Source organism: Xenopus laevis, chromosome 3L, assembly GCF_017654675.1.
Source record: "Xenopus laevis strain J_2021 chromosome 3L, Xenopus_laevis_v10.1, whole genome shotgun sequence".
NCBI classification, from domain to species: Eukaryota; Metazoa; Chordata; class Amphibia; order Anura; family Pipidae; genus Xenopus; species Xenopus laevis.
Window position 1 is genome coordinate 24072758 of NC_054375.1, and position 22771 is coordinate 24095528.

Sequence of the window (22771 nt, forward strand, 5' to 3'; positions counted from 1 at the left end):
AAAGAGAGAGATCACCACCAGTTGAAACCCATAGGGGCAAATTTACTAAAGTGCGAAGTGACTTCGCCAGCGTGATGTCATTTCAGTACTTCACCGATTTACTAACGGGCACAGGCTTTAACTTCGCTAGGGAAGACAGTAGTGCTAGACAGTGCTAGAGAGTAGTGCAACTTTGCACTCTAAAGCCTGGCGGATTTCTCATCTCTAAATTCATTAAGATGCGGATTTTACTGAGCGTTACCTCTTGCGCCAGACTTGCCTTCGCCACCTATGACCAGGCGATGACCATATGGCAGATAAACTATACACTGGTTCATGTGTAGGGTAATATAACAATTTGGATATAAAGAGTTTGGTTTGAATGGTCAAGCCTGTATTATAGTTATAGTATTTTTTTAATTGGGCCCTGCTTGGTTGTATGGAGCTCTATTATTTCCACTTGTAGTCCTGGCTGGATCAACCTTTCATAAATACTGTATGTTGTTGCAAATAGCAGTTTATACAAGAACTGCATTTGATCTGTGTGTAAATTAATTTAAAGCAGTGGCCATTACCATTTCTAAGCATTGTTTCCAGAGCCTGACTGTTTTTTCCTTTAGATAACCTTTTCTATGCTGGTGGTGCAACTGTTCTTCTTCTTAGTGAAAACCTCCCGAGGGCACATCACCAGGTTTTGCCCTGTTCCCAGGAACCCCTTGCACCTCTCTGGGTGAACAAATGCACAAGAGAAAATATTTTAGGGGCATATTATACTGAAAATGTGCTCACTTTAAAATCCATGCAAGGGAGACCTAGGAACAGATAAACACATGACAGGATGCAGGTAACTTAAAACTTGTTCTCCTTAAAAACATTATTCAGGCCACCAATGCCATTTTTTTGGATATACAAAGTAATTTTTTTATTTTCTTTCTTTCAGCTGTAAGTAAAAAGTTAGCGTACACACTGCACTATGTTTGAAACAACATACGGTAATTCTCTGCACCTCTGTGTGTGTAAATGAAGTTAACATATGGCATTATTCCTCCCAACATTGTGGAAAGAGAACGAGGGACAACCCGATTTGCTCCTAATTACCATGTTCATTTTACAAAATGGTTATGAAAGTTTGAACACATTTCTGTGGTTTTATGTTATTACAGTTTTGATAATGAAGGTGAATTGTCCTTTTAAGCTGAAAGACGCAGTTTCGCCAAGAGACCTGCTTATCCTAAATAGTTAGCATTGTTTCTTTGCATATCTTTAATTGTTACAAACATATCAAAGTGTACCTGCCACATATTTTGGCCTCTCTGCTAAAAGCCAATTAAGTTAGAAACGTTGTATCTTTTTCTGGCTGTTGCGTGCAGGAGATCAAAGAGAAACCTGGGACTGCTGGCTGAGCTGTCAAAAACAGAGCAGTCCTGCGACAAACATGACAGTTGGGAGGTATGTGGCATTTTGGTAGCTTTGGACTGGACCATCTTTTGCTCAGTTTGATTCGATAAGTTGAATTACTTATCACTTTTAAACAAGATCATTTATCAGGGACACTCCTGCCATGAGAGAACCTTGCCTCAGCAGGCAGTGAGCGGCCAGTTACAAGGGGCAGAAAAAAACCCGCCTCCTTTAAGAGCTTAAATTACAGTTATTAAACTGGAAATTTGGCTCCGCTAATGCAGAGAGAGTGCTATAATGCTCAGTGCACTAGTGATGCAGCCCCTCTTTGACCCTCTCCGACAAAGTTTCAAGAGAGAAGCGGGAGAGGGGTGCGGCACCACTGAGTGCACTTTTGCACATATATAGTATATTTTATATCTTGCTTATCTCAAAATTGACCACTATGAATTCAATCAATTTGAATATGAAGACTTTACGGAGTAGCTACTACATGACATATCTTCCCCTGGCCCACAAGGCATTCATTCACAAACTAAAGAAGCCTGTGAACATTAAGCAGAGGGTACAAAAAAAAGGAAAAAACAAGAATATGTAGAATGAAAACTCTGGCGCCTTTGCAAGTTTGCCATAAATGAGAAAAGTCCACAAACAGATCAGGTTGTCTCACTTCAGGGGAGATTGCGGAGGATAAATCAGATAAACTGTCCAGTGGAAAGAGCAAAAACATTTCAATGAATCAAGAAGGGAAGGAGAAATATTTAGGCAGTAACAGTCCAACAGTAATACGTGCATGGGATCCGTTATCTGGAAACCTGTTATCTTACCTGTTTTGTTACCTAAGTTCCAAATTACGGTAAGGACATCTCCCATAGACTCTATTTTATTCAAATAATTGAACATTTTTAAACATTTTTAAAAAAAAATTTCCTTTTTCTCTGTAATAATAAAACAGCAGCTTGTACTTTATCCAAACTAAGATATAATTAATCCTTACTGGAAGCAACACCAGCCTATTGGGTTTATTTAATGTTTACATGATTTTATAGTAGACTTGTATATTCAAATTACAGAAAGACCTGTTAATCAGCATTCTGGATAACAGATCCAATGCCTGTAGCAGCACATAAATAAAAGGAGATGAGTTTTATAAAAATGACAGTAATGACTTAGAAGTAGGGATGCACCAAATCCACTATTTTGGATTTGCACAAACCCCCGAATTCCTCGCGAAAGAATACCAAACCGAATCCTAATTTTTTACTGCCTTGTTTTGTGACAAAAAGTCACACGAATTTCCTCCCCATCCCTAATTTGCATATGCAAATTAGGATTCATATTGGCCGGGCTAATCCGAATCCTGCTGAAAAAGGCCGAATCCCGAACCGAATCCTGGATTCGGTGCATCCCTACTTATAGATAGATATGTATGACGTGTATGAAGAGCACTGGGATCAGGATTCTGGGACTACGTAACTATTTTAAAATGCAAACGTTGTGGCTTTTTTTTATAATATTTGGTTCTCATGATTGTTTTGTTCATACTTTTTCAGGATGCAGTGTCACGGGGTCGTTGTTCAAGCTGCAGTTTAAGCATCCCGTTTGGAAATAAAAATTGGTGGGTGATTTTGGAAACAAGTTTACAATCAGTGGCAGTTATCATTAGCCTTGCACATGTTCCCTGTGGTGAGAAGTGGTTAGAAAAATGTGAGTAAAGACAGTGGGTAGTCCAGATCTGTCTGGGCATTAGCAATAAATCATAGGTCAGATTTTGTTATCTGCACAGAAATTCTATTCAGCCTCATAGCTAGTGGCACAGACATGTGGTCTATTTAGGTTATGGGAGAGACCCCTGTACTCACAGAATTGCTTTACTTTCAGTTCACTTAACTTAGGTAAAGGGAAAGTTCACCATCCAAACAGCTTTTTAGCTCCAATGTTTTCTAGCAATTAATTTTTTGCCTAATTTCCCATGAATGGGTTAATAAGGGGTTGTTGCTGACTTAACTATTAAAATCTGACACAGGAATGGGACCTGTTATCCAGAATGCTCGGGACCTGGAGTTTTCCAAATAACAAAGATCCAAGGATCTATAATTTGGATCTTCATACCTTAAATCTACTAGAAAATCATTTAATTGTTAAATTAACAGAATAGTCTGGTTTTGCTTCCAATTAGGATAAATTATATCTTTGTTTAGATCAAGTACAAGGTAATGTTTTATTGTTACTGAGAAAAAAAAAATGATTTTTAAAAAATTGGCTTATTTGTATAAAATTGAGTCTATGGATGCCATTCCGTAATTCAGAGCTTTCTGGATAACAGATTTATGGATAACAGATCTCTGTATATTATTTGATTTATTTCTCAACAGCACCATATCAAATGTTCATTTCCATGAAACCAGATGTGTAATTGTTATTGGTCCTGTTTATTGTGTATCTCTCTGTACAGGCCTCTGCTGTTTATCTTCCACTCTGACTTCTAGACTGCTGCTCGGTTGTTGGCATGTTTGGCCATACTGGTGTTTGTATCCAGCAAAGCTCCTGTACAGAAAGTTAGTTATCTTTTATTATTATCTTCCCTTAACTGGGATAGCTTGTGTGGGGAGACTTGCTTTGTATACTTATCTGTCGCTGGTTCTCATGTTCAGGAAAAGAAGTTGGAGGATATGGCACCATCTTGGATTTAATTTGCCTGTATGCTTCTTCGCCGGGTGCTATAAAACAATGTCAATTGGAGACACGCATCTTTCTTTTTCCTTTAGCCATGAGGGGGCCCTCTGCGAGGAAGGTATTTTCTGCCTGGGGGGAATCGCTTAATGCATTTCCCCCTTTTAAACGCCGTGGAAGTCTCTCTTTGGACTCACTCTGCCTGTGTCTTGCTCAGTTCATGGCCGACCACACCCCTGAGTCACAATTTGCTTATATTGACTTGGGGGCACTCTAGATGCAATGGGCACTTAGTTAGATTGGGTACCAACAGCTTCCACTTGGAATTCGAATTGAACGATTCTAAATAAATATTGTTCAACTATTCGAACATTCGATAGTCGAAGTACTGTCTCTTTAAAAAAAACTTTGACCTCCTACTTCGCCACCTAAAACCTACCGAGCATCAATGTTAGCCTATGGGGAAGGTCCCCATATGCTTTCTAGGAAATTTCTGATCGAAGGAATTTTGTTCGATCGATGGATTAAAATCGTTCGATTCGAAGGATTTAATCGTTCGATAGAACGATTATTCCTTCGATCGAGCGAATAGTGGTAAATCCTTTGACTTCGATATTCGAAGTCGAAGGATTTAACTTCGATAGTTGAATATCGAGGGTTAATTAACCCTCGATATTCGACCAATAGTTAATGTGCCCCTTACGGTTATTGCTACTTTTTATTACTTGTCTTTCTGTTCAGGCCTTATTCATATTCCAGTCTCTTATTCAAATCAATGCCTGGCTTCTAGGGAAATTTAGATCCTAGTAACCATATTACTGACATGGCAAACTGGAGAGCTGCTGAATAAAAAGCGTAACTCAAAAACCACAAATAATTGAATAAACACCAATTGCAAATTGTCTCAGAATATCACTCTCTATATCATACTAAAAGTTAAAGGTGAACACCCCCTTTAAGAGCTCTTGGGGAAAGGAATTGTGACTCTCTTTATGAAACAGGAGTGCAGTGTGAGACTTTGCTTAGTAAGGACTGTGCCACACAGGTTCCCCAGGGCAATTGATTAATACTGTGTATTTGCACTTTTCTTCTCTGCCAGTTATATATTTTATATTTGTTTTACTGCAACAGTGGGATTAATCATTTGTTTTCTAGTGGGGCCACCCATAGGTGCATCCCTGGATCCCACTAAGTGGAGACACTGCCATGGAGAGACATTCCCAGTACCTTTTCATTGAGCAAAGGGGATTCAGGATCTGTGTATGGTAAGATATTAATGATGTATATCCTGTAATACAGGTGGTGGCCAAGATTGGGTTATATCACTTTCTTTTAACAATTCAAATTTATTAAGTATATCAGAATAACAGCAGTGTGACACAGGTAGGTAATGCAAAGTCACATTACAAGGGAATACAGTACAAACAGTGTTAGCAGGCATAACATACAATTGGTAAGTACCAACTATTCTACCACCTTGCAGTGTCTACCCTGTGTATTAGGCAAGTGGGTATCAAGATGGATAAGGAGTTGGTATAAGCAACGGGTTGCCCGCCCCATTTTATATCACTTTCTGGTTGGCCCATCAAACTGTGCCAGTAGAAATCCCTTTAGAAGGGAGAATTTACATTAAAGGGATGGTTCACCTTTACTTTTAGTATGTTATAGATTGGCCAGTTTTAAGCAACTTTTCAATTGGTCTTCATTATTTTTTATTATTATTTTTATTTTTTACTATTATTTTTTGCCTGACTCTTTCCAGCCTTCAAATGGGGATCACTGACCACATCTAAAAAACAAATGCTTTGTAAGACTACTCATTAATTTCCAATGCAATAATTAAGGAGAGCACTTCGAAGCAATACTGCTGTGATTAGATTTTTATTCATAGACAACCATTCACACAACATGTTTCAGGCCTTGCGTGCCCTTTCTCAAGGCCCGAAACATGTTGTCGGTAGTCTAACAATAAAAATTGAAACAGCGGTATTGCTTCGAAGGACTCTCCTTAATTATTGGATTTGAGATACCTCCTAAGGGTGAGCGGTAGAGGCAGAGCGTAAGAACATCCCCCTGAAAACTACACATTTATTGTTATGGCCACTGTTTAATACTCCTCTTTCTCTTCAGTCCCTCTCCTATTCATATTCCAGTATCAATGTATGGTTACTGGGGTATTTAGGACCCTAGCAACTGGATTGCTGAACTTGCAAACTGGAAAGTTGCTGAATAAAAAGTCAAAAACCACAACTAATAAAAAATAAAAAACAAATGCAAATTGTCTCAGAATATCACTCTCTACTTAAAAGTTAATTTAAAGGTGAGCAACCCCCTTAAGAAATGCTTGTTTCATCAATCCAAAAACGCTTTCTCAATGCCAAAATTAAGACTGTAAACAGGCCTCCCCTTTTGTGGTATAATATTTTGATGTTGCAATAAATTAATATTTCTCTTGCCTAATTGGGGGACACAGGCACCATGGGGATGAAGATCCTGCAGCAGGAGATTGGACACTAAATTGTTAAAAGTTGACTCCTCCTCCTCCTGCTCTGGGTTTCATCCCCTGTCTCCTCCTAACAACCTCAGTTTCGTTTAGTGTCCTCAGAAGGAGAAGACATGTTTATCCTGTGGCTGGAGCAATTGATCAGACTACGTGTTACGATCATGCCACATTAGGGGCCACTGATCCTTTCAAGAGCCTCTCCAGCTATACCACCTTGCCCTACAGCCTTCCCGCTCTACGGAGGTCTGCAGGCTTGCTCCTATCTCCCTGCGCTGCTTCCCGCTCTTCGGAGGTCTGCAGCAGCGCTTAACACACTATTCTGTGTTTGGTAGGTATACTGCAAATACAGATATATGTGTTTGTTCATATATATTTTTATTTGTAAATTCTATAGGGAGATTCTACAAAAGGGCGTGGACCAGCTGGTATTCTTGTGAGTATGAACTAATTGTTTCACTCCACCTTAACCCCTCAGCGTTGCCACTCTCTCCCTGGTTCTCTTACCCCTGTTTTGGTGCACTGTTTCGGTCCGGGTCCTCCCCTCCCTCACCCAACGGTTCCTCCCGCCATCTCTTACGCGCGCGGCTTCTTGCGTTCCACGCTGGAACGCACTTCCGCTTCCGCCCAGCGTTACTGTAGGACGCGCCATTTTCTTTGCGCCTCTCACTTCACGCGGCACACGGAGCGATTCACCTGCTCTCTACAGGTCCCTGCAGGGAACCTCTTCAGCGCTTACCAGGGACAGGCACGGAGCTTCCAGGTGTATATGATGGAGCGCAGGCAGTAGAGTACCTCCTACAGTACTGTGAATGCACAGGTTTCCACTGATTTGAGCAGCCAAAGACCTTGGTAAAGTCCTTGTCTCTCTGCATTCGCCTTGTCAGGCAAGTACCTGTTTTTTACTGCTTATGGCCTTAGGTTCAGGGTCTCTTATCCCATATACCTATTCTGTCTCCACAGGCCCTTTCAAGCCAGAAAGACCGCTCTGCCATTCCCCCCTCTCTTGACTGGGGACCCCTGTCTCAAAAAAAAATAAAAAAATAAAAAAAAAAAAAAATCGTTTATTTTCAATACAAGGAGCATTATGGCAGACAAAACAGAAGAGCCCAGGGCCTCCAAGTCCTCAGCTCTTACTCGCTCCCATACCCAAATTTCTTTTTTGGCCTGCACACAATGCAAAGAAAAATTTTCCACCGCTTCGGCTGATTCAGTGTGTTTAGCATGCAGACCACCAGCCTCAGTGCCACCTCCAATGGCCAGCACATCTGATTCTGAGTTAGTCAGGGCCTTAACCCTCTCACTTGCAGGCATCCAAAACCTGGCCCGCATTCCAGAGACCCTAGACAAGGTCCTTGAGCACCTTTCTCACCCTCCCAGGTTCAATGAACGTTCTACAACTGCTAAGAGGCATGCTCTTTCCCCTCCAGACTCCCCAGGTGAAAATTTCACTCCCTCCGACGAGGAAGGTCAAGTTTTATCAGAGGATGACTCTGACCAGGAGCATCTGGATCCAGATTTAGACACTCCGAGAACACAAAAGGAGGTCGAAGGCCTCATACAAGCAGTACTTAATACACTCAATATTGAAGACTCAGTCACGACTATTGAACCTGTCAAGAACATCTTCAAGAGACATAAGAAAAGTTCACATATCTTCCCAGCTTATGAACAGCTCGACGACTTAATAAAGTCCCAGTGGAAGCACCCTGACCACAGGGTTCAGATTTCTAGGAGATTCTCTCAAACATACCCCTTTCCTCCGGAGTGCACCGATCTCTGGGCAACACCCCCAGCAGTAGACCCTCCAGTTTCCAGACTGTCAAGGAACACCACCATACCTGTAGCAGACGCAGCCTCATTCAAGGACCCTATCGACAAACGCCTCGAAGGGTTCTGCAAGTCGGCATTCACAGCGTCAGGCTCCGCCTTTCGTCCAATTTTCGCTATTGCCTGGGTCGCAAAGGCCATGGAGGTCTGGGTGGAGCAAACAGCACAACTTATTGGTTCAGAGGATCCTACTACTGACAACCTGTTGTCTCAAATTGCGGATGCTACCTCTTATATCGGCGATGCTGCAATTGACGCAGCGAAGATGGTGGCACAGGCCTCAGCCCAATCTGTGGCGGCTCGGAGATTTTTGTGGCTAAAATCGTGGTCTGCCGATTTAACATCCAAACGCTCACTAGTCAGCCTCCCCTTCCAAGGAAAATTACTCTTTGGAGCCGAGCTTGACAAGATCATATCCCAGGCAACGGGTGGCAAGAGCACCCTGCTCCCACAGACTAGAACCAAGAGACCTCCGTTCAAACGGAGACCCTTTTTTCGTCCCTTCAGGCAAGGCCAGCGTTCAAAGACACAGACGGATAAATCCAGCTCGAATTTCCGTTCCCGCTATCAGGGCAAGCCAAGACCCAGCTGGTCTTCCAACAAGTCTACAACTAAGCCCTCCCAGGACAAGTCCAGCTCAGCATGAAGGGGTGCCCACCCCCGAAAGGATCCCACTAGGAGGCCGACTCAAATTCTTTCGGGAGGTGTGGCAAAGACAAGTACGGGACCTCTGGGTCCTTCAGGTGGTTTCACAGGGACTATTGATAGACTTTACGCAAAGACCACCCCACAGATTCTTCATTTCAAGGTTGCCCAGTCTAAGACTCAACAAAGCCAAGTTTCTCTCGGTCGTACACGACCTTGCCAAGGCCGGGACTATACAGCCAGTACCAGCTACAGACAAGGGCAGAGGGTACTACTCCAACCTTTTCATGGTCCCCAAAAAAGATGGGTCTCTGAGACCAGTGTTGGACCTCAAAGACCTCAACCCCTTTGTTCGCAAATGTCGCTTCAAGATGGAGTCAATCCAATCAGTTTTGGCGGCTATGGAAGACGGCGAATTCATGTCAGTAATAGACATCAAAGAAGCCTACCTCCACATACCCATCCACCCAGCTCACCACCGGTTCCTCAGATTCTTCGTCGACGGTCAGCACTGGCAATTTGTAGCCCTTCCCTTCGGTCTCTCATCGGCTCCTCGCACCTTCACCAAGGTAATGGCGGCAGCACTAGAGGAGTTGAGACTCAAAGGAATACCGGTCATTCCATATTTGGACGATCTTCTCGTAAAGGGCCCATCAGCAGCCGCAGCTCATCGCAACCCTGCCCAGGTCCTACACACCCTGACCAACTTAGGGTGGATGATCAACTTCAACAAGTCCTTACTAATTCCGACACAGACAATAGAATACTTGGGTCTGATCTTCGACTCAAAGCAGGGGAGGGCCCTCCTCCCACGGGACAAAGCATGCACCCTGCAGGACAGAATCCAGACCATCCGGACGGCTCCCACGGTCTCACTGCGTGTGGCCATGAGAGCTCTCGGAACGATGGTAGCAGCTTTCCCATCGATTCCATACGCTCAATTCCATACCAGACCCCTTCAACATGCCATCCTCCTTCAGCAGAGGAGGGATCGGACGGATCTCGATCGCCGAATAGTCCTTCCGCACAGTGTAAAACTCTCCCTCGACTGGTGGCTTCAACCACATCGCACAGTAGACGGAAAGCCATTTCCTCCACACCACTGGACTATTCTCACGACGGACGCCAGCCTACGGGGTTGGGGAGGCGTACTAGAGCAAACGACGGTCCAGGGCCTTTGGGACCAAGAAGAGCAGAAACTTCCCATCAATCTTCTGGAATTGAGGGCGATCCGATACTCCCTAGAGAACCTGACTCGCAGGCTCCGAGGTCGAGCAGTACGGATACAATCCGACAATGTAACCGCAGTTACATAGTTAAATTGGGTTGAAAAAAGACAAAGTCCATCAAGTTCAACCCCTCCAAATGAAAACCCAGCATCCATACACACACCCCTCCCTACTTTTAATTAAAATTCTATATACCCATACCTATATTAACTATAGAGTTTAGTATCACAATAGCCTTTAATATTATGTCTGTCCAAAAAATCATCCAAGCCATTCTTAAAGGCATTAACTGAATCAGCCATCACAACATCACCCGGCAGTGCATTCCACAACCTCACTGTCCTGACTGTGAAGAACCCTCTACGTTGCTTCAAATGAAAGTTCTTTTCTTCTAGTCTAAAGGGGTGGCCTCTGGTACGGTGATCCACTTTATGGGTAAAAAGGTCCCCTGCCATTTGTCTATAATGTCCTCTAATGTACTTGTAAAGTGTAATCATGTCCCCTCGCAAGCGCCTTTTTTCCAGAGAAAACAACCCCAACCTTGACAGTCTACCCTCATAATTTAAGTCTTCCGTCCCTCTAACCAATTTAGTTGCACGTCTCTGCACTCTCTCCAGCTCATTTATATCCCTCTTAAGGACTGGAGTCCAAAACTGAACTGCATACTCCAGATGAGGCCTTACCAGGGACCTATAAAGAGGCATAATTATGTTTTCATCCCTTGAGTTAATGCCCTTTTTTATGCAAGACAGAACTTTATTTGCTTTAGTAGCCACAGAATGACACTGCCCAGAATTAGACAACGTGTTATCTACAAAGACCCCTAGATCCTTTTCATTTAAGGAAACTCCCAACACATTGCCATTTAGTGTATAACTTGCATTTATATTATTTTTGCCAAAGTGCATAACCTTGCATTTATCAACATTGAACCTCATTTTCCAGTTTGCTGCCCAGTTTTCCAGTTTAGACAGATCACTTTGCAAAGTGGCAGCATCCTGCATGGAACCTATAGTTCTGCACAATTTAGTATCATCTGCAAAAATAGAAACAGTACTGTCAATGCCCACCTCCAGGTCATTAATAAACAAGTTGAAAAGCAAGGGACCTAGTACAGAGCCCTGCGGTACTCCACTAACAACACTGGTCCAATTAGAAAATGTTCCATTTACCACCACTCTTTGTAGTCTATCTTTTAGCCAGTTCGCTATCCAGGTACAAATACTATGTTCCAGGCCAACATTCCTTAATTTAACCAGTAACCTTTTGTGTGGCACTGTATCAAATGCTTTAGCAAAGTCTAAGTAAATCACATCCACTGCCATCCCAGAATCGAGGTCTCTACTTACATTCTCGTAAAAAGAAATTAAGTTAGTCTGGCAAGATCTACTACGCATAAAACCATGCTGGCACAAACTCATAGTATTATGATTTGCTATGAAGTCCAGTATCTTATCCTTTATTAACCCTTCGAAAAGCTTTCCTAATACCGACGTCAGACTAACTGGCCTATAGTTTTGAGGCTGAGAACGGGATCCTTTTTTGAATAGAGGCACCACATTAGCAATTCGCCAGTCTCTTGGCACAATACCAGATCTGAATGAATCCTGAAAAATTAAGTAAAGAGGTTTGGCAATCACAGAGCTAAGCTGTGCGTATATAAACCATCAGGGCGGCACAAGAAGCCAAGCGGCCCTTCAGGAAGCAAGCAGCATCCTAGACTGGGCGGAACACAACGTTCCTGCTCTATCGGCGGTCCACATTCCGGGGGTCGACAATTGGATAGCGGACTATCTGAGCAGAGAAACGATAGATCACGGGGAGTGGAGCCTTCATCCGGACGTGTTCCAACTCTTAGTGGAGAGATGGGGACTTCCAGACATCGACCTGATGGCGTCCCGAAGCAATCGGAAGGTCCAACACTTCGTGGCAAGAAGCCTAGATCCTCTGGCTTACGCAGTAGACGCTCTAGTGATCCCTTGGCAATTCTCCATGGCGTACATATTCCCACCTCTGGCACTGCTGCCAAAGGTCATCAAGAAGATAAAAAGAGAAGGAACTCAAACAATTCTGGTGGCGCCGTTCTGGCCAAGGAGAGCGTGGTTCGCGGACCTGGTACAGCTGGCGTCGGGCGAACCATTTCATCTGCCTCAGCGGGAAGATCTCCTCACTCAGGGTCCCATCGCTCACCCGAGTTCTCATCAGTGGGCTTTAACGGCGTGGCTCTTGAGGCCCTAGTTCTCAGACGAGCTGGAGCTCCTGCCGCGGCCCTACCCACTATGCTTCGAGCACGGAAGCCTGTTTCGGCAAAAGCCTACCACAGAGTGTGGAAGACATTCATCCTGTGGTCTGAAGACAGAGGATCGGATCCTCAGACGGCTAAAGAATCTGACGTCCTCTCTTTCCTACAGGAAGGGTTATCCAAGGGTCTGGCGGTTAGTTCGCTGAAGGTTCAAGTTTCAGCTCTGTCTGTCCTACTCCAAAGGCGACTTGCACTCAGGAGTCATATCAAAACTTTCCTTCAAGGCGCTATGAGGATGGTGCCTCCGTATCGTTGTCCTGTACCTCCCTGGGATCTTAACCTAGTTCTCTCTGTTCTTCAGGAGGATCCCTATGAACCCATTGATTCTTTACCTCTCTCTACACTGACTGAAAAGGTGGTTTTCCTCTTGGCCGTCACTTCGGCTAGGAGGGTGTCTGAACTGGCAGCGCTTTCCTGTCAGCAACCATTCACCATCATACATAAGGACAAGGTGGTGCTCAGACCTACTCCGGACTTTCTACCTAAAGTCGTTTCTGAATTCCACCTGAACCAAGATATCGTTGTTCCTTCCCTATGTCCGGATCCCAAGAATCCTGTTGAGCGTAAACTGCACACTCTGGACGTGGTTCGCGCTATCTCTTCATACTTACAGGCCACCAAGACTGTTAGGAAGACGGATGCTCTCTTTATCATTCCGGCAGGACCTAAATGCGGTTCCAAGGCAGCCAAGACGACGATCGCTAAGTGGATCCGTAATACGATCACTCGGGCCTATGCCCTGAAGGGGAAGCCACCTCCGCTTAAGGTGAGAGCTCACTCCACTCGCTCTCTCAGCACGTCTTGGGCGGTCCGTCACCAAGCTTCGGTGGAACAAGTTTGCAGAGCGGCCACCTGGACGTCCCTTCATACATTCACGCGCTTCTACAGGCTACACACACTAGCTTCAGCCGAAGCCAGCTTCGGGAGGAAGGTGTTGCAGACTGTCATTAGTTAAACGCCTTTTGGGGTAAGCAGTGTCCCGCCCTCTGGGTTGCTTTGGGACATCCCCATGGTGCCTGTGTCCCCCAATTAGGCAAGAGAAAGAGAGATTTTTGTACTTACCGTTAAATCTTTTTCTCTTGTCCTATATTGGGGGACACAGGCCTTCCCTCCCTGTTCTGACACTGTTCACTGACTAATGTTATATACAGGTTATTATAGTTTGAAAATCGGGCTGTTTTTTGATATTTTGATATAGTTTTTCAGTTTAAGGGGTTTTCAACTTCCTCTTCTGTTTTGGGTCATGATGCTCCTTCTTCGGTTCGAAACTGAGGTTGTTAGGAGGAGACAGGGGATGAAACCCAGAGCAGGAGGAGGAGGAGTCAACTTTTAACAATTTAGTGTCCAATCTCCTGCTGCAGGATCTTCATCCCCATGGTGCCTGTGTCCCCCAATATAGGACAAGAGAAAAAGATTTAACGGTAAGTACAAAAATCTCTCTTTGTACTATGAACCCTATACCTTTGTTAACATTGTAGATGCAACTTATAGGGGTAATACTTATGTGTGATTTATAGCAACTGTAATGGGGCTTTCCCCATAATTAAATACGAAAGCTGAAACCTGTTAGGTTCAATGTAACCCTAAATATGAATTTGTTTTAATAAGGGGAACAACTGATGGAATATCCCATTTATCCAGATGAGACAGTTACATATATTTGGCAAGTGACTCAAGGAGATGCCCCCAATGTCATCTGATCCACGTTGTCTAACAAGACTGAACTCCAGCTCCCTTAATCAACAGAAAGATTTATCATCTGGGCCTTTTGGACCTGCAAGATGGCGACTGTGAGCTCCGCTGAGCTTCTCTGCATTTATGGGTGAGAATTTCTTAAAGGAATTTTAAATTACGCTGAATGAGGCACTAAAATATAAGAATCCCTTGAAATCCTCTTAAAATGTTGAGTTTTTCTGACAATTCTTAGCGGGGAAAAAAAGATTTGTGGAAAAGATCAAAATTTGTTTGTTAGTAAATAGCCCCCTTGTGTTGGTATCAGGAACTACATGAGGCTAATAAAGAGCCTCCTGTACCACGTGTGTGTGTATATATATATATATATATATATATATATATATATATATATATATATATATATATTGTGATGTACAATAACAGGTGTTTTTTGTATCAAAGTTGACACCTTTCTCTAGTGCATATTTACAATAGGTGAGCTGTAGGCAACCTCTGAGTGTGGCAAGTGTATTGTTGAGACACTCAGAAGCCACTTTGTGCTGTAAATGACACATTTTCTTACAAAAGACTACTGCATTGTAAACACTGTGTGGGCTACAGAGACATTCAGGCATCGGAACTAGTTAAAATGGTAAAACATAAAATGTTCCATGATCCACCATAGTGTAGTATAAAACTCATAGGGGAATGTACAATTGTTTTCACCACCAGTTGAACCCATAGGGGCAAATTTACTAAAGTGCGAAGTGACTTCGCCAGCGTGATGTCATTTCAGTACTTTACCGATTTACTAACGGGCACAGGCTTAACTTCGCTAGGGAAGACAGTAGTGCTAGACAGTGCTAGAGAGTAGTGCAACTTTGCACTCTAAAGCCTGGCGGATTTCTCATCTCTAAATTCATTAAGATGCGGATTTTACTGAGCGTTACCTCTTGCGCCAGACTTGCCTTCGCCACCTATGACCAGGCGATGACCATATGGCAGATAAACTATACACTGGGTTCATGTGTAGGGTAATATAACAATTTGGATATAAAGAGTTTGGTTTGAATGGTCAAGCCTGTATTATAGTTATAGTATTTTTTTAATTGGGCCCTGCTTGGTTGTATGGAGCTCTATTATTTCCACTTGTAGTCCTGGCTGGATCAACCTTTCATAAATACTGTATGTTGTTGCAAATAGCAGTTTATACAAGAACTGCATTTGATCTGTGTGTAAATTAATTTAAAGCAGTGGCCATTACCATTTCTAAGCATTGTTTTCCAGAGCCTGACTGTTTTTTCCTTTAGATAACCTTTTCTATGCTGGTGGTGCAACTGTTCTTCTTCTTAGTGAAAACCTCCCGAGGGCACATCACCAGGTTTTGCCCTGTTCCCAGGAACCCCTTGCACCTCTCTGGGTGAACAAATGCACAAGAGAAAATATTTTAGGGGCATATTATACTGAAAATGTGCTCACTTTAAATCCATGCAAGGGAGACCTAGGAACAGATAAACACATGACAGGATGCAGGTAACTTAAAACTTGTTCTCCTTAAAAACATTATTCAGGCCACCAATGCCATTTTTTTGGATATACAAAGTAATTTTTTTATTTTCTTTCTTTCAGCTGTAAGTAAAAAGTTAGCGTACACACTGCACTATGTTTGAAACAACATACGGTAATTCTCTGCACCTCTGTGTGTGTAAATGAAGTTAACATATGGCATTATTCCTCCCAACATTGTGGAAAGAGAACGAGGGACAACCCGATTTGCTCCTAATTACCATGTTCATTTTACAAAATGGTTATGAAAGTTTGAACACATTTCTGTGGTTTTTATGTTATTACAGTTTTGATAATGAAGGTGAATTGTCCTTTTAAGCTGAAAGACGCAGTTTCGCCAAGAGACCTGCTTATCCTAAATAGTTAGCATTGTTTCTTTGCATATCTTTAATTGTTACAAACATATCAAAGTGTACCTGCCACATATTTTGGCCTCTCTGCTAAAAGCCAATTAAGTTAGAAACGTTGTATCTTTTTCTGGCTGTTGCGTGCAGGAGATCAAAGAGAAACCTGGGACTGCTGGCTGAGCTGTCAAAAACAGAGCAGTCCTGCGACAAACATGACAGTTGGGAGGTATGTGGCATTTTGGTAGCTTTGGACTGGACCATCTTTTGCTCAGTTTGATTCGATAAGTTGAATTACTTATCACTTTTAAACAAGATCATTTATCAGGGACACTCCTGCCATGAGAGAACCTTGCCTCAGCAGGCAGTGAGCGGCCAGTTACAAGGGGCAGAAAAAAACCCGCCTCCTTTAAGAGCTTAAATTACAGTTATTAAACTGGAAATTTGGCTCCGCTAATGCAGAGAGAGTGCTATAATGCTCAGTGCACTAGTGATGCAGCCCCTCTTTGACCCTCTCCGACAAAGTTTCAAGAGAGAAGCGGGAGAGGGGTGCGGCACCACTGAGTGCACTTTTGCACATATATAGTATATTTTATATCTTGCTTATCTCAAAATTGACCACTATGAATTCAATCAATTTGAATATGAAGACTTTACGGAGTAGCTACTACATGACATATCTTCCCCTGGCCCACAAGGCATTCATCACAAACTAAAGAAGCCTGTGAACATTAAGCAGAGGGTACAAAAAAAGGAAAAAACAAGAATATGTAGAATGAAAACTCTGGCGCCTTTGCAAGTTTGCCATAAATGAGAAAAGTCCACAAACAGATCAGGTTGTCTCACTTCAGGGGAGATTGCGGAGGATAAATCAGATAAACTGTCCAGTGGAAAGAGCAAAAACATTTCAATGAATCAAGAAGGGAAGGAGAAATATTTAGGCAGTAACAGTCCAACAGTAATACGTGCATGGGATCCGTTATCTGGAAACCTGTTATCTTACCTGTTTTGTTACCTAAGTTCCAAATTACGGTAAGGACATCTCCCATAGACTCTATTTTATTCAAATAATTGAACATTTTTAAACATTTTTAAAAAAAAATTTCCTTTTTCTCTGTAATAATAAAACAGCAGCTTGTACTTTATCCAAACTAAGATATAATTAATCCTTACTGGAAGCAACACCAGCCTATTGGGTTTATTTAATGTTTACATGATTTTATAGTAGACTTGTATATTCAAATTACAGAAAGACCTGTTAATCAGCATTCTGGATAACAGATCCAATGCCTGTAGCAGCACATAAAATAAAAGGGAGATGAGTTTTATAAAAATGACAGTAATGACTTAGAAGTAGGGATGCACCAAATCCACTATTTTGGATTTGCACAAACCCCCGAATTCCTCGCGAAAGAATACCAAACCGAATCCTAATTTTTTACTGCCTTGTTTTGTGACAAAAAGTCACACGAATTTGCTCCCCATCCCTAATTTGCATATGCAAATTAGGATTCATATTGGCCGGGCTAATCCGAATCCTGCTGAAAAAGGCCGAATCCCGAACCGAATCCTGGATTCGGTGCATCCCTACTTATAGATAGATATGTATGACGTGTATGAAGAGCACTGGGATCAGGATTCTGGGACTACGTAACTATTTTAAAATGCAAACGTTGTGGCTTTTTTTTATAATATTTGGTTCTCATGATTGTTTTGTTCATACTTTTTCAGGATGCAGTGTCACGGGGTCGTTGTTCAAGCTGCAGTTTAAGCATCCCGTTTGGAAATAAAAATTGGTGGGTGATTTTGGAAACAAGTTTACAATCAGTGGCAGTTATCATTAGCCTTGCACATGTTCCCTGTGGTGAGAAGTGGTTAGAAAAATGTGAGTAAAGACAGTGGGTAGTCCAGATCTGTCTGGGCATTAGCAATAAATCATAGGTCAGATTTTGTTATCTGCACAGAAATTCTATTCAGCCTCATAGCTAGTGGCACAGACATGTGGTCTATTTAGGTTATGGGAGAGACCCCTGTACTCACAGAATTGCTTTACTTTCAGTTCACTTAACTTAGGTAAAGGGAAAGTTCACCATCCAAACAGCTTTTTAGCTCCAATGTTTTCTAGCAATTAATTTTTTGCCTAATTTCCCATGAATGGGTTAATAAGGGGTTGTTGCTGACTTAACTATTAAAATCTGACACAGGAATGGGACCTGTTATCCAGAATGCTCGGGACCTGGAGTTTTCCAAATAACAAAGATCCAAGGATCTATAATTTGGATCTTCATACCTTAAATCTACTAGAAAATCATTTAATTGTTAAATTAACAGAATAGTCTGGTTTTGCTTCCAATTAGGATAAATTATATCTTTGTTTAGATCAAGTACAAGGTAATGTTTTATTGTTACTGAGAAAAAGAAAATGATTTTTAAAAAATTGGCTTATTTGTATAAAATTGAGTCTATGGATGCCATTCCGTAATTCAGAGCTTTCTGGATAACAGATTTATGGATAACAGATCTCTGTATATTATTTGATTTATTTCTCAACAGCACCATATCAAAATGTTCATTTCCATGAAACCAGATGTGTAATTGTTATTGGTCCTGTTTATTGTGTATCTCTCTGTACAGGCCTCTGCTGTTTATCTTCCACTCTGACTTCTAGACTGCTGCTCGGTTGTTGGCATGTTTGGCCATACTGGTGTTTGTATCCAGCAAAGCTCCTGTACAGAAAGTTAGTTATCTTTTATTATTATCTTCCCTTAACTGGGATAGCTTGTGTGGGGAGACTTGCTTTGTATACTTATCTGTCGCTGGTTCTCATGTTCAGGAAAAGAAGTTGGAGGATATGGCACCATCTTGGATTTAATTTGCCTGTATGCTTCTTCGCCGGGTGCTATAAAACAATGTCAATTGGAGACACGCATCTTTCTTTTTCCTTTAGCCATGAGGGGGCCCTCTGCGAGGAAGGTATTTTCTGCCTGGGGGGAATCGCTTAATGCATTTCCCCCTTTTAAACGCCGTGGAAGTCTCTCTTTGGACTCACTCTGCCTGTGTCTTGCTCAGTTCATGGCCGACCACACCCCTGAGTCACAATTTGCTTATATTGACTTGGGGGCACTCTAGATGCAATGGGCACTTAGTTAGATTGGGTACCAACAGCTTCCACTTGGAATTCATTCCCTTCACTGAATTGTATGTTATTTGTATAACATGGAATTGCTACGATACATGGGTGTATGTAGCCATAGATCCTACACAGGAGGTCATAGCTATTGTTGAGGCCCCAGAAACTATTTTGCAACTACTACTACTACTGTTTTTTTCTGACATGAAAGGGATTAAAATCTGTATTATTTGGGAATGCAGTGCTGCTGGGATTTTCTGACTCAGCAAGTTACATCCACAGTGCTAAGTATTGGGAAATCAGATGAGTTCAGATTGAGCCTTTCTTTCCAACATATAATGTATTATAGTCATATTAACAGTACAACATATCTTGATGATTTACTCTCTTTACAGAACCAGTGCCCCCTATATAGTTACACTATTAATGGAAGCTGTGGTTTTGCCAATAAATTAATTTTATACACATCACCTCGCATTAACTTAACACATAGTTTATAGTGTATACGGGCAGTTGCAGAACTAAGGACCCCCTTTCCCTTCACTTAATGTAAAAGTGGGAGACGGTGCAGAATTTAGACTGCAGGCTAAGGGGGAAGGTTCTGGTGGGGTTACGGATCCTTACCAGACCCCCTAAGACTATGGGCCCCTTAGGATAATAGGGTTTTCTCCTTGTTGGTTACACCACTGTGTACAGGCTTACCCCCATATGTAATATAAGTCACTAAGTTTGCCGGGAGCAGTAACCCATGGCAACCAATAAGATGCATTTAAACAGGTGACTAGTAAATTCTACCTGACGATTGGTTGCTACAGGTTACTACCCCTGGGCAAACTTAGTGTATTTTATTACATAACCCCATTAGTGTTAGAAACCAGGTTTATTGATAATTTGCTTCCCCCGAACATTTTCTGAGGTTGCCCATGCCTGCTGGTGGGTCACAAGTGTCAAATCGTTTCTGCACCCTCTGTTAGCAGTGCCCCTGTAAATGGGTTTCTGATATTGATGTGACAAACCTGCTCTGTGACACGATAGTCTTAGAGTGACCTAGACAATGTTGTATTGGCAAAATTATAGATTGTAGGGTAGGGGAGAAGGTGCTGACAGTAGAATTGACACCTGCTAAACACCTGCGTATCCAATTCCAGACATGTAACAAAGAAGATGAAGATTTTTGGACAAATCAGTGAATGTTTCCCTGCCTGTTAAACTTATAATACACTTGGAAAGGGATATGGATTTGACACATAGAAAACAGTTACTTGTGTGTCACAAATCAGAAGGATTTCCCTTTATCTTAGTATGGGGGATCTGTAATATGGATGGATCGTGTGCATTTTTGCTTACCTGCCAGTATTCTGTGTTCACAGGAAAAATGGCTGTATAGTAACCCCACAAGGCAGGTTCAGGCTTTGTACCCACATGCATCTTCTCATCTGCCCAATGAATATTGTGTTGTGCATTTTAACCTTCATTGATTGGGGCTCAGGGCTGGAGAGAAGGGAAGGTGAGAGCCAGTTTGCTCATGTGTGTTATATTCCATATGGTGGAGGCACCTGATAGGCCAGACTATGAAATTGAGGATGGGATCCATTCCTCATATTAAATATGGTTGCTGGATATTGGAATATAGACTATGTCTCTATACACTGAATGCTTTCAAAATGTTTTATTTTTCATTCCCTTTTATAACCATATGCTCTTAATGTGATACATTCAAGTGTCAGTTTCAATTAAACTCTGGTTTATCTTATAAATTTTCTTTCTTTCCCTCCAGGTTTTTGATGTGCATGTGCCAGTGGGTGCACTGAGTATACAGCCTTATTGCCATGATGGAGGTGCCCAGAATGACCATTATAAACAGAATCTCCATCCTGTTACCCAGTGTAAGAATGCTTGGTGCAGGAGCCATGCCCGCTGGAGGACTGTGTCTCTCACCCACAGGTACTAAACCTTTCAATGTTTCTTCATTGCTAATTTGGTCAGTTCTCTCGCTTACTACCCCTTATTTGTTACCCCTGCCAAACGAGACCAATACCCAGAATAAAGACACACACACACAGTGGCTCATCGGTTAATCTGTGCAAGACACAGCTTTATTAATCATAACAATGAAAAAAGTGCAATTTTTGATCCAGAGGAAGGCAAAAAACCTCTGTGAAGCTTCACTAGAGGGAAAAATTCCTTCCTGACCCCTTAACGGCAATCGGATTTGCTCCCAGGATCAATGCACCATATTACATCAAGTGTGATGGAAACGGTAAGGAAAATGGCAGCATGCACATGAGCACCAGTAAGCTGTTTAGTGAAAACTGCATTCCCTTTCATTCCATTTGATCCCCAGGAAGTCTGCAGACCCCGGCCTCTACAGTTTGAGAGATGGAGTAAAATGGAATGCAGGTTCCACCAAGTGGCTTAAGGGTTCTCCTGTTTATGATGCCATATTGGGGTGTAAAGAGGAGAAGAGGCACTGCTGATGGTATTACAGTGCAAGTAAAGGGAGGCACTGCTGGTAATATTACAGTGGAAAGGAAAGGGAGGCACTGCTGGTGGTATTACAGATGAAGGAAAGGAAGGCACTGCTGGTGATATTACAGTAGAAGGAAAGGGGAGGTACTGCTGGTGGTATTACAGATAAAGGAAAGGGAGGCACTGCTGATGGTATTACAGTAGAAGGAAAGGGGAGGCACTGCTGATGGTATTACAGTAGAAGGAAAGGGGAGGCACTGCTGATGGTATAACAGTAGAAGGAAAGTGGAGGCACTGCTGATGGTATTACAGTAGAAGGAAAGGGGAGGCACTGCTGATGGTATTATAGTGGAAAGGGAGGCAGAAGAGACATTGTTGGTAATGCTATGGTAGAGAAGGCACTGCTGGTGGAATTGGGGTACTCTTACCTGGTGGAGCTGTCAGGTGGTGCATTTTCCCAACTCCAGCCTGCAAAAGAAAAACAATATAATTTGAAATGCATTCCTCATATTTTACTTGGCAATTGATATTCCTGAAACCCTATATTACTTTGGGGCACATTAATCACAAATTGGGTGGTTTGTCAAAATAAAAATATTGACTAATTGTGGTTGCAACTTTTCCAACAACTTGTGATCAACAAATCACTGGTTTCCATGTATTTTTAAGCAATTTGCACAGTTGTGATTTCTGTGACATTTGGGGTGAAATTTATGGTGGCTTTCTACTTGCCCAAATGATGAAGATACACATCCATTGGTTTCCTTGGAATGTGAACAGGTTTCAGCAGCCTGAGAGTTTTTTGTGATTGTTTTTGCCACGTATACAAAAACCACAAAAATAGAATCATCACAGGGATCATCTCAATATTGACGATCAGTACAAGATTACCACGCTTGCACACCCTGGCTCTCCACGATAAGATGACCCGGTGCACTGTGATGGAGGCCTCAGCAACCTCAACAATACGAATACAGGAAGAATTCACTGGCACACAAGGGTTCTTTCAAGCAGGTACAAGCCCTTGCTATA

General features: G+C 42.3%; 1 protein-coding gene across 6 annotated transcripts in view; it reads left to right on the forward strand.

Annotated features, from left to right (window-relative positions):
- The first annotated feature begins 775 nt into the window (after positions 1-775).
- The window catches only part of LOC121401076, a 69450-nt gene continuing 47454 nt past the window's right edge, over positions 776-22771 (forward strand). For 2 of the 6 annotated variants that reach the window (XM_041585445.1, XM_041585446.1), the window contains exons 1-13: positions 776-971; positions 1350-1428; positions 2931-2995; positions 3833-3935; positions 4032-4171; positions 5206-5315; positions 14165-14378; positions 15541-15911; positions 16291-16369; positions 17872-17936; positions 18775-18877; positions 18974-19113; positions 21048-21214. In XM_041585445.1, coding sequence (XP_041441379.1) covers positions 18829-18877; positions 18974-19113; positions 21048-21214 — 356 coding nt within the window. In that variant the 5' untranslated portion in view covers positions 776-971; positions 1350-1428; positions 2931-2995; ... (6 more) ...; positions 17872-17936; positions 18775-18828. Of the gene's footprint in view, positions 972-1349; positions 1429-2930; positions 2996-3832; positions 3936-4031; positions 4172-5205; positions 5316-14164; positions 14379-15540; positions 15912-16290; positions 16370-17871; positions 17937-18774; positions 18878-18973; positions 20778-21047; positions 21215-22771 lie in introns of all 6 variants that reach the window. The other 4 variants (XR_005966095.1, XR_005966098.1, XR_005966097.1 and 1 more) reach the window with 4 other exon arrangements.